General features: G+C 44.3%; 1 protein-coding gene across 1 annotated transcript in view; it reads left to right on the top strand.

Annotated features, from left to right (window-relative positions):
* Positions 1 to 11,002, top strand: part of LOC126482081 (facilitated trehalose transporter Tret1-like) — a 54,187-nt gene extending 43,185 nt beyond the window's left edge. Inside the window, exon 4 of the mRNA XM_050106057.1 lies at positions 10,697 to 11,002. Coding sequence (XP_049962014.1) covers positions 10,697 to 11,002 — 306 coding nt within the window. The remainder of the gene's footprint in view (positions 1 to 10,696) is intronic.
* The last annotated feature ends 4,017 nt before the right edge of the window (positions 11,003 to 15,019 follow it).

Genomic DNA, 15,019 nt, shown 5'->3' with positions numbered 1-15,019 from the left:
CTCAATTTGGGTGCATAGATCCTGAGAAATCAGTACCCAGAACAACCACCTCTGGCCGTAATAACGGCCTTGATACGCTTGGACATTGAGTCAAACAGAGCTTGGATGGCGTGTACAGGTACAGCTGCCCATGCAGCTTCAACACGATACCACAGTTCATCAAGAGTAGTGACAGGCGTATTGTGACGAGCCAGTTGCTCAGCCACCATTGACCAGACGTTTTCATTTGGTGAGATCCGGAGAATGTGCCGGCCAGGGCAGCTGTCGAACATTTTCTGTATCCAGAAAGGCCCGTACAGGACCTGCAACATGCGCTCGTGCATTATCCATCTGAAATTTAGGGTTTCGCAGGGGTCGAATGAACGGCAGAACCACGGGTCGTAACGCATCTGAAGTGTAACGTCCACTGTTCAAAGTTCCGTCAATGTAATCAAGAGATGACCGAGACGTGTAACCAATGGCACCCCATACCATCACGCCGGGTGATACGCCAGTATGGCAATGACGAATAGACGCTTCCAATGTGCGTTCATCGCGATGTCGCCAAACACGGATGCTACCATCATAATGCTGTAAACAGAACCTGGATTTATCCGAGAAAATGACGTTTTGCCATTCGTGCACCCAGGTTCGTCGTTGAGTACACCGTCGCAGGCGCTCGTGTCTGTGATGCAGCGTCAAGGGTAACCGCAGCCATGGTCTCCGAGCTGATAGTCCATGCTGCTGCAAACGTCGTCGAACTGTTCGTGCAGATGGTTGTTGTCTTGCAAACGTCCCGATCTGTTGACTCAGGGATCGAGACGTGGTTGCACGATCCGTTACAGCCATGCGGATAAGATCCCTGTCATCTCGACTGCTAGTAATACGAGGCCGTTGGGATCCAGCACGGCGTTCCGTATTACCCTCCTGAACCCACCGATTCAATATTCTGCTAACAGTCATTGGATCTCGACCAACGCGAGCAGCAATGTCGCGATACCATAAACCGCAATCGCGATAGGCTACAATCCGAACTTTATCAAAGTCGGAAACGTGATGGTAGGGATTTCTCCTCCTTACACGAGGCATCACAACAACGTTTCACCAGGCAACGTCCGTCAACTGCTGTTTGTGTATGAGAAATCGGTTGGAAACTTCCCTCATGTCAGCACGTTGTAGGTGTCGCCACCGACGCCAACCTTGTGTGAATGCTCTGAAAAGCGAATCATTTGCATATCACAGCATCGTCTTCCTATCGCTTAAATTTCGCGTCTGTAGCATGTCATCTTCGTGGTGTAGCAATTTTAATGGCTAGTAGTGTATTAAAATGTTATTGAAATTCCATATCTGTTACACGCATGACCTATTCCTTTGGAAACCAGTTTCATATTATCCAATGAGGTGATAGGGCTGTTCTACAACTTTTCTCTGCAGGCGCGCTTGGTGAATACCTTGCAGGCAATTAATGTTAAGGAAATCCCTCTGTAGCTTACGGTGTTGGTGTATGAGGGCATATTTACAGTCTTTTCGGTTTCCCGTATTTCTTCTACAAGGTGGTGTTTTCCATCTGCAGTGGCATGTCTTCCAGTCTTCCAAACGTCTGCCGCAATACCATCTTCATCTGCTGGGTTACTATCCTTGAGCCCCTTGATTACCCGCCTGATTTTGCCGATTTGAATCTAAAATATTGGCATCTAAATTATTGGACTGGATTGTAATCTAAATTATTGTGAATTTATTTCTAAGCACCCAGTCTTTCCCAAGACTCTTTGCAGTTTATCAGCACTTGGTCATTATTACACTTTAATTAAGACTACTATCATCACAGGCTGATTATTTTTTAACAACAATCACAGAAAGTAATGCATGTGTTAAAACACATTTAATTTTTTTAAGGAAAGGCTCAGGACTCATACAGGTATTTATATTACGAAACAGACATTCAACTGTGAAAAGTTTTTTGAAAAAACTTGGGTTATTGCTTCATTGGCTGTAATTGAACAATATATTTCCATACTTCTAGCTATTTCTGAAGATATCTAGTTCTTTGTAAAAGTTCGTTTCTTAACCTTTGTTCATTCCGTGTAATATTTGAAGATAGTTTTTTTAGTATCTGACGCGATTCCAGTCATTCCCCACCCAACCCAAATATCTATATGGAAGAAAAGTCAGAGATACTCGGGCTTCATACCACAGCCGCGATTGGCTCCCACCGCTCCTGGGCCCGTCCGCTGACGCAACAGTCAGTAAATATCAAGGCGCTGCAATTTACCGTAAGTTCTCGTTATTCCCTGAAGGCTTCGATAGACGCCGTTGGTACGAGTAATGTAGTGATTGACCTTGCCGGTGTTTACGTTCCCTGACCTGTCTGCACACGCTTACGTTTCCCGTTGCTACTCTGTTGACTTCGCTTCTGATTAGACGCTCTCTCTGTGAACTTCACCGTCATCGACTACAGGAATCATCTGTTGGTTCCCGGGCTCTGCATCACCGTCAGTGTGAGTGATCGTAAACTGTTTTATCTGCAACGACAACAATAAATACAACAACGGCAACAGCAACAATAAGATAAACAATTGAAATTCCAATGTCAACACCAGCAACAGAACTGCCGGAATTGCTGTTACAACAACTGCAAAACCAACACCAGTCGTCAGCTGCAGCTGCAACAACAGTGCCACCCCCTACCCCCGGACGTTCACATGTTTCGAGCGTTGGGAGATCTGTTTACACCGTTTGTTCTTCGCTGCCAGGCAAGTCAAATAACTGAACCAGAACATAAGAGTGAACTCCTCCTATCTTCTTGTAATGTTGTTGTTGTTATGGTCTTCAGTCCAGAGACTGGTTTGATGCAACTCTCCATGGTACTCTATCCTGTGCAAGCTTCTTCATCTCCCAGTACCTACTGCTGCAACCTACATCCTTCTGAATCTGCTTAGTGTATTCATCTCTTGGTCGCCCTCCACGCTGCCCTCCAATACTAAATTGGTGATCCCTTGATGACTCAGAACATGTCCTACCAACCTATCCCTCCTTCTTGTCAAGTAGTGCCACAAATTTCTCTTCTCCCCAATTCTGTTCAATACCTCCTCATTAGTTATGTCGTTTACCCATTTAATCTTCAGCATTCTTCTGTAGCACCACATTTCGAAAGCTTCTATTCTCTTCTTGTCCAAACTATTTATCGTCCATGTTTCACATCCATATATGGCTACACTCCATACAAATACTTTCAGAAATGACGTTCTGGCACTTAAATCTATACTCGATGTTAACAAATTTCTCTTCTTCAGAAACGCTTTCCTTGCTGCCACTGCCAGTCTAGAAGATATATCCTCTCTTTGCTCCCCATATAGCAAAACTCATTTACTACTTTATCTCATTTCCAAACCTAATTCCCTCAGCATCGCCCGAGTTAACTCGATTACATTCTATTATCATCGTTTTGCTTTTGTTGATGTTTATTTTATATCCTCCTTTCAAGACACTGTCCATTCCATTCAACTGCTCTTCCAGGTCCTTTGCTGTCTCTGACAGAATTACAATTCTTGTAATAGACTACACGAAGTGGTTTCAGCTTTTCTGATGTTTGTAGTTTGCTGAATGATAATTATAGTCATAAAACCAGCTATGCAAAATTTTAATCAGTCTGTTAAGCAAAGTGAGCTAGCATATGCAGCATTGCTGAAATGCAAGGCATAACATGCAAGTGTGATTTTTTCCTGTAAACAGGGTGGCGCCTTGTATTGGTGATCATTTATCTGAGGGTACTTAGCAGTCTACGGCCCTCATAGTTGGTAGGCACGTAAACAGAAGCGCTTTGTTTGCCGTTGGCGTGCACCAAAGCGACCGCAAGCTCATACAGATGTTTCCTCCACGACACTGTCAAAGAGTCCAAACAAGTCGTGTCTAAATTGTGGCCCATAGCCCGCATCTCGTGGTCGTGCGGTAGCGTTCTCGCTTCCCACGCCCGGGTTCCCGGGTTCGATTCCCGGCGGGGTCAGGGATTTTCTCTGCCTCGTGATGGCTGGGTGTTGTGTGCTGTCCTTAGGTTAGTTAGGTTTAAGTAGTTCTAAGTTCTAGGGGACTTATGACCACAGCAGTTGAGTTCCATAGTGCTCAGAGCCATTTGAACCATTTTGTGGCCCATATATCAACAACGTAACTACCCTTTCCTTGGCATCACCAGTTTTGCGTCGGCCTTAGTGGCCGAGCGGTTATAGGCGCTACAGTCTGGAACCGAGCGACCGCTACGGTCGCAGGTTCGAATCCTGCCTCGGGCATGGACGTGTGTGATGTCCTTAGGTTAGTTAGGTTTAAGTAGTTCTAAGTTCTAGGGGACTGATGACCTAATAAGTTAAGTCCCATAGTGCTCAGAGCCATTTGGACCATTTTTGAACCAGTTTTGCATGCGATAAACCGAGGCATCCGGCAAGCGTTTACCATGACTATTGGACAACAACAGTCCCCAACGCACTGAACGCTTACTTGCCGGTGCCAACATCAGCAGCAGATTGGACGCAGAGCTGATGCTGCAGCTGGATATTAATGGAGCAACGGCAGAATTCCATCTGGTCTCTGGCGCAGCCGTGTCTCCGATTAACGTGCACTCGTACTGGCGGATCGACTCCCCACAGCCGTGGTGCTCTCAGCACGAACTGGCTGACGTGCAATAGACAATCGATCCCGCTGCGGGGCCGGATTGTGGTCCAAGTTAAGTACAGAAATGTTGCTCGCAACGAATTCTGTTGGCAGCAAAATCCTGGGTGGCAACCAACATTTTCAGCTTGTTCGCTTTTACCTTTTTGGTTTCCAATGTGAAGACCAAGTGAACCTAGTTTCAACCAAAATTCCACTCAGAGAACTTAATATGTTATTTCTGCACTCTAAGGAGCTCTTTGAATCTACATAAGATTGTGCAGTATGGTTCCAAGCCATGCATCTTTACAGCAATTAGTAGTGCCTCTGTTTTGTAGAGCAGTCCAGTGCTTTTCGCCATGCGCACTCAAAGTAAAGTAGACGAATTGCAGTGTATGGAAGCATTACCCCCGGCTATTGTCTAGCCAGCGAGCAATGACCATAGCATTAGTTAAGAAGCCAAATGGATCATATCGAATTTTTGGCGACCTTAAATCCGCCATTTATGCTCAATCTAATATTGGTCTATATCCAACACCTATGCCAACGGACTTGTTAGATGTTCTGCCTCACACGTTCACATGGCGAGGTTGCATCCAAACACTATCAAAGGCAACATGAATACGCTGCTCCAGTGTCTCCACATCTGGAATGGTCTCTGCATACACGATAGTTTTGAGATGGCCACATAACCAGAAATCGCCCAGGTTGAAATCCGGTAAACGAGCAGGCAATTCAACTGAACCTCTCGTCCCAACCGTCGACCAGGGAAGACACGACTGAAATGCGTCCAGACGTTATCGGTGAAGTGAGCTGGAGAACCATCATGTGGGAGCCACATAACCCTTAGAATCATCAATGGCACTTCTTCCAGCAGAGGAGGCAAAGAAATCAGCAAGAAACACCTGTAGTTCCGGCGACTGGGAAGGATGACTGGTCTCAAAATACGGTCGCCAATTATTCCGGTCCACACATTCCGGCTGTACTGATGATTCGCTGCCACCATACAATGAAATTCCTGTATACTATCCCACAGATGACTGTTATGAAAGTTGAAGACACCACTCCGTATAAAGGTGGCCTCATCTGTGAATAGGATAGATTGCACAAATCCCGGAATCGTGGTTGCATGGTGGAGAAACCAGTGACAAAACTGCTCCCAATTAGGAAAGTCTGTCGCTAGTAAGCCCATCACTCGCTGTAACTGATAAGGGTAGTAACAATTGTCGTGGACTACCCTGTACTGGCGAGCCAACTGCCTGGTACTGACACGGCGGTTGCCTTCCACAGCGTTAATCACATTTTTCTCCAAGTCTGGTATCCGAACATTTCTAGTTCGTCCTTCATGATTTCCTGCTTCCTCAAACGACCCTGTCTCACACAAACGGGGAAACACTGTTGCAAGCATTAAATGCTGTGGTTGTTGTCGGCAGGGGTATGTCTCCTGATTTAAACTTGCTGCCTGCAGCCCCTTGCCATTTTTGCCTTTTCGTAAATAAACATCTTGTCGGTGTATGTGTACAACGCTGTATCACGTCCACTGTGAAGGTAAGTCAGCAACAGAACTGAACCGGACACAGCATTACCACTTACTAAGGGAGGAGAGAGCGCTACGGCATGACCTATGAGGTACAGTACCACCCTCTGGGAGGAAACAATGCATACAGGGTGTTACAAAAAGGTACGGCCAAACTTTCAGGAAACATTCCACACACACACAAATAAAGAAAAGAAGTTATGTGGACATGTGTCCGGAAACGCTTAATTTCCATGTTAGAGCTCATTTTAGTTTCATCAGTATGTACTATGCTTCCTCGATTCCCCGCCAGTTGGCCCAAGGTAATGCTGACTTCCCTGCTTGTGTTGACATGCGACTCATTGCTCTACAGTACTAGCATCAAGTACATCAGTACGTAGCATCAACAGGTTAGTGTTCATCACGAACGTGGTTTTGCAGTCAGTGCAATGTTTACAAATGCGGAGTTGGCAGATGCCCATTTGATGTATGCATTAGCACGGGGCAATAGCCGTGGCGCGGTACGTTTGTATCGAGACAGATTTCGAGAACGAAGGTGTCTGGACAGGAAGACGTTCGAAGCAATTGATCGGCGTCTTAGAAAGCACGGAACATTCCAGCCTATGACTCGCGACTGGGGAAGACCTAGAACGACGAGGACACCTACAATGGACGAGGCAATTCTTTGTGCAGTTGACGATAACCCTAACGTCAGCGTCAGAGAAGTTACTGCTGTACAAGGTAACGTTGACCACGTCACTGTATGGAGAGTGCTACGGGAGAACCAGTTGTTTCCGTACCATGTACAGCGTGTGCAGGCACTATCAGCAGCTGATTGGCCTCCACGGGTACACTTCTGGTTCATCCAACAATGTGTCAATCCTCATTTCAGTGCAAATGTTCTCTTTACGGATGAGGCTTGATTCCAACGTGATCAAATTGTACATTTTCACAATCAACATGTGTGGACTGACGAGAATCGGCACGCAATTGTGCAATCACGTCATCAACACAGATTTTCTGTGAACGTTTGGGCAGGCATTGTTGGTGATGTCTTGATTGGTCCCCATGTTCTTCCACCTACGCTCAATGGAGCACGTTATCACGATTTCATACTGGATACTTTACCTGTGCCGCTAGAACATGTGCCTTTACAAGTACGACACAACATGTGGTTCATGCACGATGGAGCTCCTGCACATTTCAGTCGATGTGTTCGTACGCTTCTCAACAACAGGTCCGGTGACCGATGGATTGGTAGAGGCGGACCATTTCCATGGCCTCCACGCTCTCCTGACCTTAACCCTCATGACTTTCATTTATGGGGGCATTTGAAAGCTCTTGTCTACGCAACTCCGGTACCAAATGTAGAAACTCTTCGTGCTCGTATTGTGGACGGCTGTGATACAATACGCCATTCTCCAGGGCTGCATCAGCGCATCAGGGATTCCATGCGACGGAGGGTGGATGCATGTATCCTCGCTAACGGAGGACATTTTGAACATTTCCTGTGACAAAGTGTTTGAAGTCACGCTGGTACGTTCTGTTGCTGTGTGTTTCGATTCCATGATTAATGTGATTTGAAGAGAAGTAATAAAATGAGCTCTAACATGGAAAGTAAGCGTTTCCGGACACATGTCCACGTAACATATTTTCTTTCTTTGTGTGTGAGGAATGTTTCCTGAAAATTTGGCCGTACCTTTTTGTAACACCCTGTATATGTCTGTGACTGCATGGTACAGCGCGTATTAGACCGCAGTGTTTGCAACAAAGTTTGATTGAATAAATGGTCTCTAGCACGGAAACCATGCATTTTCGAACGTAAGTTCATCAGACCGTTTTTTCCGTATCCTCTCACCCATCAATCCCTAGAGTTTGTACCCGGTGGAGAAAATCACGCTATACAGGATCTCCACGTGAAGCAGCACTGATTTCCAAATGCAGTGTAAGGAGAAGCACCATGGGATCTAGTAGTTAGTGGCTTCATATAAAATAACTCAGAAAGTTATGTGCAAGAAATTAATACTCTCCCACACGGTCTCCTTTTGTAACTCATAAAATACGAGACAATACTCTATCTGAATCCGTGTGAGCACAAGCATGTCTGGCGTGATGGAAGCTATTGCATCTACAATTCTTCTGCGCAGATCGCCTTGATCACGTGTAGCCGAGAATACAGAATATCTTAAACTTAACTCGTTGGGAAGAAATCCAGAGGGGTTGCGTCTGGTGTGGCGGCCCCCTGATTTGCTAATCAAGTACTATGCACTGCTGTGGAAATGTTCAGTCCAGGAAGTCACGAACCTGTAAACTCCAGAGCAGTGGTGCGTCTTCCTACTGGCTGCAGGGCAAAAAGCTGAGGGACAGCAAGTTGCACAAGCATGTCCAGATAAACTTTTTCTGTTACTGTTTGCTAGACGGGGAAACGTGATTGAATTATCCTGTTTTCATGAGCACACACCACACACTCATCACCTCGTTGCCTTTGACATGTTGCTCAGACTAAACTACCCATCTGTGTGAAAGATTGCTTAGTCAGGGAAAACAGTTCCAGATAATTGGCTTTTTCGTCCAATCCAGTCCTCTATCTTAATAGGAAATTCGTGACGAAACTGCAACTCGTTTTGCTTCAGCGCTTGCACAGTTTGAACTTTGTAAGAATGCAAGTGAAGTCGTTTATGGAGCAGTTTGTAAACTGTTGAATGATGAATGTTTGCCGGCCGGAGTGGCCGAGCGGTTAAAGGCGCTACAGTCTGGAACCGCACGACCGCTACGGTCGCAGGTTCGAATCCTGCCTCGGGCATGGACGTGTGTGATGTCCTTAGGTTAGTTAGGTTTAAGTAGTTCTAAGTTCTAGGGGACTTATGACCACAGCAGTTGAGTCCCATAGTGCTCAGAGCCATTTGAACCATTTTTTTTTATGAATGTTTAGCTCTCGTGATGCTCAGATAAAGGACTTTGATCGGCTTCTTTGGTAGGTCTCTCTGACTTCCTGTGCCAGTTCATCAGATGTGCGTTTTCTGCCAAAACCTGACAGTTTACAGTTACAGTGCTTAGCAGCTGGTCATTGTTGTTGTTGTGGTCTTCAGTCCTGAGACTGGTTTGATGCAGCTGTCCATGCTGCTCTATCCTGTGCAAGCTTCTTCATCTCCCAGTACCTACTGCAACCAGCATCCTTCTGAATGTGCTTAGTGTATTCATCTCTTGGTCTCGCTCTACGATTTTTACCCTCCACGCTACCCTCCAATGCTAAATTGGTGATCCCTTGATGTCTCAGAACATGTCCTATCAACCGATCCCTTCTTCTGGTCGAGTTGTTACACAAATTACTCTTCTCCCCAATTCTAGTCAATACCTCCTCATTAGTTATGTGATCTACCCATCTAATCTTCAGCATTCTTCTGTAGCACCACATTTCGGAAGCTTCTATTCTCTTCTTGTCCAAACTATTTATCGTCCATATTTCACTTCCATACATGGCTACACTCCATACAAATACTTTCAGAAACGACTTCCTAACGCTTAAATCCATACTCGATGTCAACAAACTTCTCTTCTTCAGAAACGCTTCCCTTGCCATTGCTAGTTTACATTTTATATCCTCTCTACTTCGACCATCATCAGTTATTTTGCTCCCCAAATAGCAAAACTCCTTTACTACTTTAAGTGTCTCATGTCCTAATCTAATTCCATCAGCATCACCCGACTTAATTCGACTATATTCCATTATCCTCGTTTTGCTTTTGTTGATGTTCCATCTTTTATCCTCCTTTGAAGACACTGTCCATTCCATGTAACTACACTTCCAGGTCCTTTGCTGTCTCTGACGGAATTACAGTGTCATCCGCGAACCCCAAAGTTTTTACTTCTTCTCCACGGTTTCTAACACCTACTCCGAATTTTTATTTTGTATCCTTTACTGCTTGCTCAATATACAGATTGAATAACATCGGGGATAAGCTACAACCCTGTCTCACTCCCTTCCCAATCACTCCTTCTCCTTCATGTCCCTCCACTCTTATAACTGCCATCTGGTTTCTGTACAAATTCTAAATAGCCTTTCGGTCCCTGTATTTTACCCCTTCCACCTTCAGATTTCGAAAGAGAGTATTCCAGTCAACATTGTCAAAAGCTTTCTCTAAGTCTACAAATGCTAGAAATGTAGGTTTTCCTTTCCTGGTCATAACAGGCCCTAATCGTATTAATATGAGGTGGCTCCCTTTGAAAGTTACAGTGAATGTTTCTGTGAATAGCAGTGGGATATTTTGGTTCCACATACCACACTACGCACTGGGCACTTTTTTGAGGTGTAGTCATTTCTTGTAAATATTTAGCAAATGAAACAAAATGAAATAAATTGTTTGGAAATGAATCTACATAAAACGCTTTAAGTTACTTTACATGATGCTGCAAACCGCAGTTTTTTCAACCACATTTGAAGTTCAGGGAGGTCTCAAGTGAACAGCCCATATAAAAAATGACAATTTTGTAGTTTTGCCCCCTCCTGCACGATTTTCTGCAGTCGTTCATGGCTGTGGCTGACGAGTGCGATCCTCGGTGCAGGTGTTCAACATCTTGGGTATCGGCCCGCTGCCGTGGGCCATCGTGGGCGAGGTGTTCCCGTCGGAGGTGAAGGGCGTCGCCACTGGGATCGTGTCTGTGGCGCTGGCTATCACCACCACGACGCTCAGCAAGCTCTTCCAGGTGATCAGCGACGCAGCGGGCATCTACTCCGTCTTCTTCCTCTTCATGGCCAGCGCCGTCGTCGGTCTCGTCTTCACCGTCTTCTTTGTACCGGAGACCAGGGGCCGCACCTTCGTCGAGATCACACGGCACTTCGAGGGTGAAGAAGACGAAGAGCTAAAGTAGCCATTTTTCTGGCTCTGCACGAAAGAAACAAATGAATGACTCCAGTCTGTCGGAGTATGGCTATAAATTAATATTTAAACAGCGAGGAATTCTCTTCTTTGAGAATAAATAAACATACAAAAAGTGTTTCTTAATCTCCACACAGATGCAGATTGTAGGCTTCTTGCATCTCTTGCTGATTTGATGCCTCTCTTCACGACTTTTTCTCCTGTATCGTCCCTTTCATCTCAGAGCAGCATTACACGCAGCGTCCTAAATTATTTGTTACCTGTAATGTATATCTTCTCCCGCAACTCTTGACGCCTACGGTTCCCATCAAACTAGGTGGCACAGCAGTAAGACACGAGAGTCGTATTCGGGAGGACGGCGGCTCAAAACTGCAGTTGATCATCCAAATTTAGGTTTCCCGTGACTTCCTTAAATCACTTAAGGTAAACGCCGATAAGTTTCCATTGAAAGGGCACAACCCATTTCCTTCCCTATCCTTCTTCACTGAAAACTTGTACTCTGTCTCTTATGACCTCATCGTCAGCAGAAAGTTGAACCAATATCTTCATTCTTTTCCTCTGTGGTTCCCCCGTGTCCTATCATTCTGTCGTCTCTCTAGTTGGAGTTTTCGGTATGTTCGAGAAGGACAGAAGCTGAAATAATGAATTAAAATTTATGGCAAAACCGAACTTGAACGCAGGTCTTCTGCTTATTAGGAAGATGTGTTGCCCACTACACCACCCTGGCACTGTGGCAATACGCTTACATGGAATACCTTAATCCAGTGCCCTCCCTAACACAAACTTCAATTCATATCTCAGCCCATCTCTACTTCCCCCTTCTCAGATCGTCAGTACTGCCACGGCTCTCCAATATTCGAACAGCAGCCCAGCACTGGAATAGAGTAAATCGTGAAAGTGTGTCAGCCACAGTGCCAGGGTGGAGTAGTGGATAACACACCTACCTAGTAAGCAGAAGACCCGGGTTCAGTTTCTGGCTGTGCTACAAATTTTAATTCATTACTTCGGTTTCCATTCTCATCGAAGATAAAGTTAGGACTAAATATGTCTCCAGCAAAATGTATTTGCATCAGATTAATTAACAGCATTTATTTTCTTGCCAATTGTCTTCATTTCTTATCTAACCAGACCCTAAATTTTCAGCATCTCAAACGTTTCGAGTCCCTCCTTGCCTGGTTTTCCCACAGTCAGTGGTTAAGTACCGCTGTTCCAGAAATAAATGCTGAGAAATTATCTCAGATTAAGACCTGTGTTTCTTACAAGCAGCTTTCTTTCGGCGACTAATATTATCTTTGCCGTGGGTAGTCTTCTCGCATCCACCTCGCTACATCCGCCATGGACTAATTTGCTTCCAAACTGCCATAACGATTTCACTCATCTGCTACGTGGCTCCAATGTTGAGGTGAACATATCAATTTCAAGATTAGAGAACTAGGGCTCAATGTTCTGTCAACGTCGAGTTAATCAGACAGTATGTCACTAATCCCATTTGTTCTGCTCCTTATCTTCGCCTTGCATTGATTTACTTTAACTCCATATTCTATGTTCTCTTCATTCAATTTATCAAACCTTGCAATTCCTTCTCGCTTCAAAGAGAATAGCAATGTCATCAGCGAACCCTTCTCACATTTCCTTCATTGCTTCTTTCCCCCATTTTAATCTGGTTCCAATGGCCTTCCATTCTCATGTGTAGTTTAGCAAACTGAGAATGAAGGTGAACAGTGAAAAAAAATCTTATCAGCTTACAAGCCACGTCACTTTGAATAAAACACTGCTGCTTTCGGTAACTGTCTCCACCATTGGTATCAGGAGTAAAAAAGCAACACCACTGACCTTTCGTTTTTTACTCATGATGACGATGGTTGGAGCAGCTATCGAAATCTCGAGTGTTTTGTTCTAAGTGATGCGAATTGTAAACCAATAAGATTTTTTTCCTAGAATGCCATCATGAAAGGCTCCAAGGACACAATATGTACGGTGCTCCTTCCACATTCTGTCTGGAAGTAACACATGTTAATAATTACAATATTTTATTTTATGAAATGTTTTCGTGTAACCAATAACAGCATTTTGATCTTACATATCGATTATTGTCTTACTATTATTCTGAAATAAGTTTTAACATTACTTATACATTTTTTACAAATTTCTTAATTTAAAATTTGTAATTGTTGAAGATCTGTGTATATTAGTAACGTCAGTATTTCAAGTTTCATATGATATTTACTGTATGTGATGTCATGTTGTATTAAACAGTCGGTTATCTGTTCAATGTAGATGTGCAAGTTACTAAATACTCTACAAAAAAGACGTGGGACTGACAATGTCCCTAAGGAATTACTTGTCATAGTGTGCACTTGCAGACTGATTTTTGGTTTTGAATAGTGCTCTTACACTGCGACAATCTGCATCAAAAACAACCAAAACAGAGCTGTCCACCACCAAATGCTTGTACAAAAATAGAATGAAATAGATACTGAAAATTTGAATATTTTATACTAGTAACCATTTGAGTCCACACACATCTACGTTAGAGATGGGCAAACTCGTTGACCTTTGTGGACTAGTTCATTGATGGCTAGTCCTTTTCGGATCCCATTTCTGGAATGCTGTACAGGATTTAAAACAGTCAAAATGGAAATTAGAACTACTATACACAATAACAAGAGAGTGTCTGGGATCAGAGCTAAGAGGGGGCAACACATTAGGTTTACAATGAACGTCGATATAGATTTGAGATTTTATGACAAACACTTCTGGGTACACTTCCTACTACTCAGTATTTATTACATATTCTGCCTTACATTAGTTACTCAATTAATACTATACGTCTGTAGTACGTGTGGTGAGGCTTCATGCGAGTCTGATTTGTAAAGATCAGTTTTCTTATAGGGGAGCGGATAGTGTCCCCCCCCCCCCCCCCCCACCCCTCCATCTGCCATTCCCAATCACAAGGTACTTAATGCAGAAATGGGATAAGTAAGCACTCTAAAAAGAATGAGGCCAACAGAACGAGGATGAGGCAAGGACGAGAGACCATGAACCTGAAATGAGGATGAGACCATCTGAACGAGGTTGGGTCGGGAATGAGAGACAATGGAACTGGAACGAGTGACCGACTGACGTTAAGAACAATACTGACTGAACGAGTGTTGGAGGAACTGGAACAAGTGACTGCCTAACAAAGAACGAAACCAAATAAGCGAAATCGAAGTGGGGACGAGGGACAGTAGAACTGGAACAAGTGACCACCAGGCAAAAAAACGATACTGGCTGAATGAGACAGAGGTGGGAACGAGGGACAATGGAAGAGGAACGAATCACCACCCGACAAAGATCAATACTAAATGAAAAAGACGGAAGTGAGAACTAGGGATGGTGGAGATGGAGCGATTGACCACCTGAGGAAGAATGACACTGACTGAAGAAGACCAAGGCAGGGACGAGGGACGAAGGAACTGGAATGAGTGACTGACCGAAAAAGAACGGTATTGACTGAAAGAGAACGAGGGACAGTGTAACTGGAGCAAGTGACTATCCGGGAAAGAACTATATGGACTGAACGAGATCGAAGTAGGAATGAGACAAACCTGAAGGGAACCACAGACAATCGCTCCTTGACAGCAATTCCTCAATCCATCTGTCCTGTTTAGTGAACCATGTCTTTCGATTCATTGTTCCATGAACGACCCACCTCCAGTCTACATTTCTTCCTTTCACTGGTCGAAGCGTTTCTGAATGTCTTTTTCTGTCTAAGCAGGAGCCCCACCGATTTTTTTAATTTCCTCTGGAGCGCGAAGTCATGCCTGTAGTAAACCACTTTTCAACTGGCACTTGGCGGACAGATCTTGATAAAAGTTTTCACAGCAGAAGAGCGCAGCTCAAAGTAGGCCAAAGTTTCCTCACCTGTATGACAAGACGAACACTCGCTTTAAAACGCTTCTCTATCCTTTCGTCCTCGTATGGCAGTCAAGTGATTAATAGACACAACAATAAATAAATTAAAAAT

Source organism: Schistocerca serialis, chromosome 5 (assembly GCF_023864345.2).
Source record: "Schistocerca serialis cubense isolate TAMUIC-IGC-003099 chromosome 5, iqSchSeri2.2, whole genome shotgun sequence".
Lineage (NCBI taxonomy): Eukaryota > Metazoa > Arthropoda > Insecta > Orthoptera > Acrididae > Schistocerca > Schistocerca serialis.
This window is presented reverse-complemented; position numbering and strand designations above follow the sequence as displayed.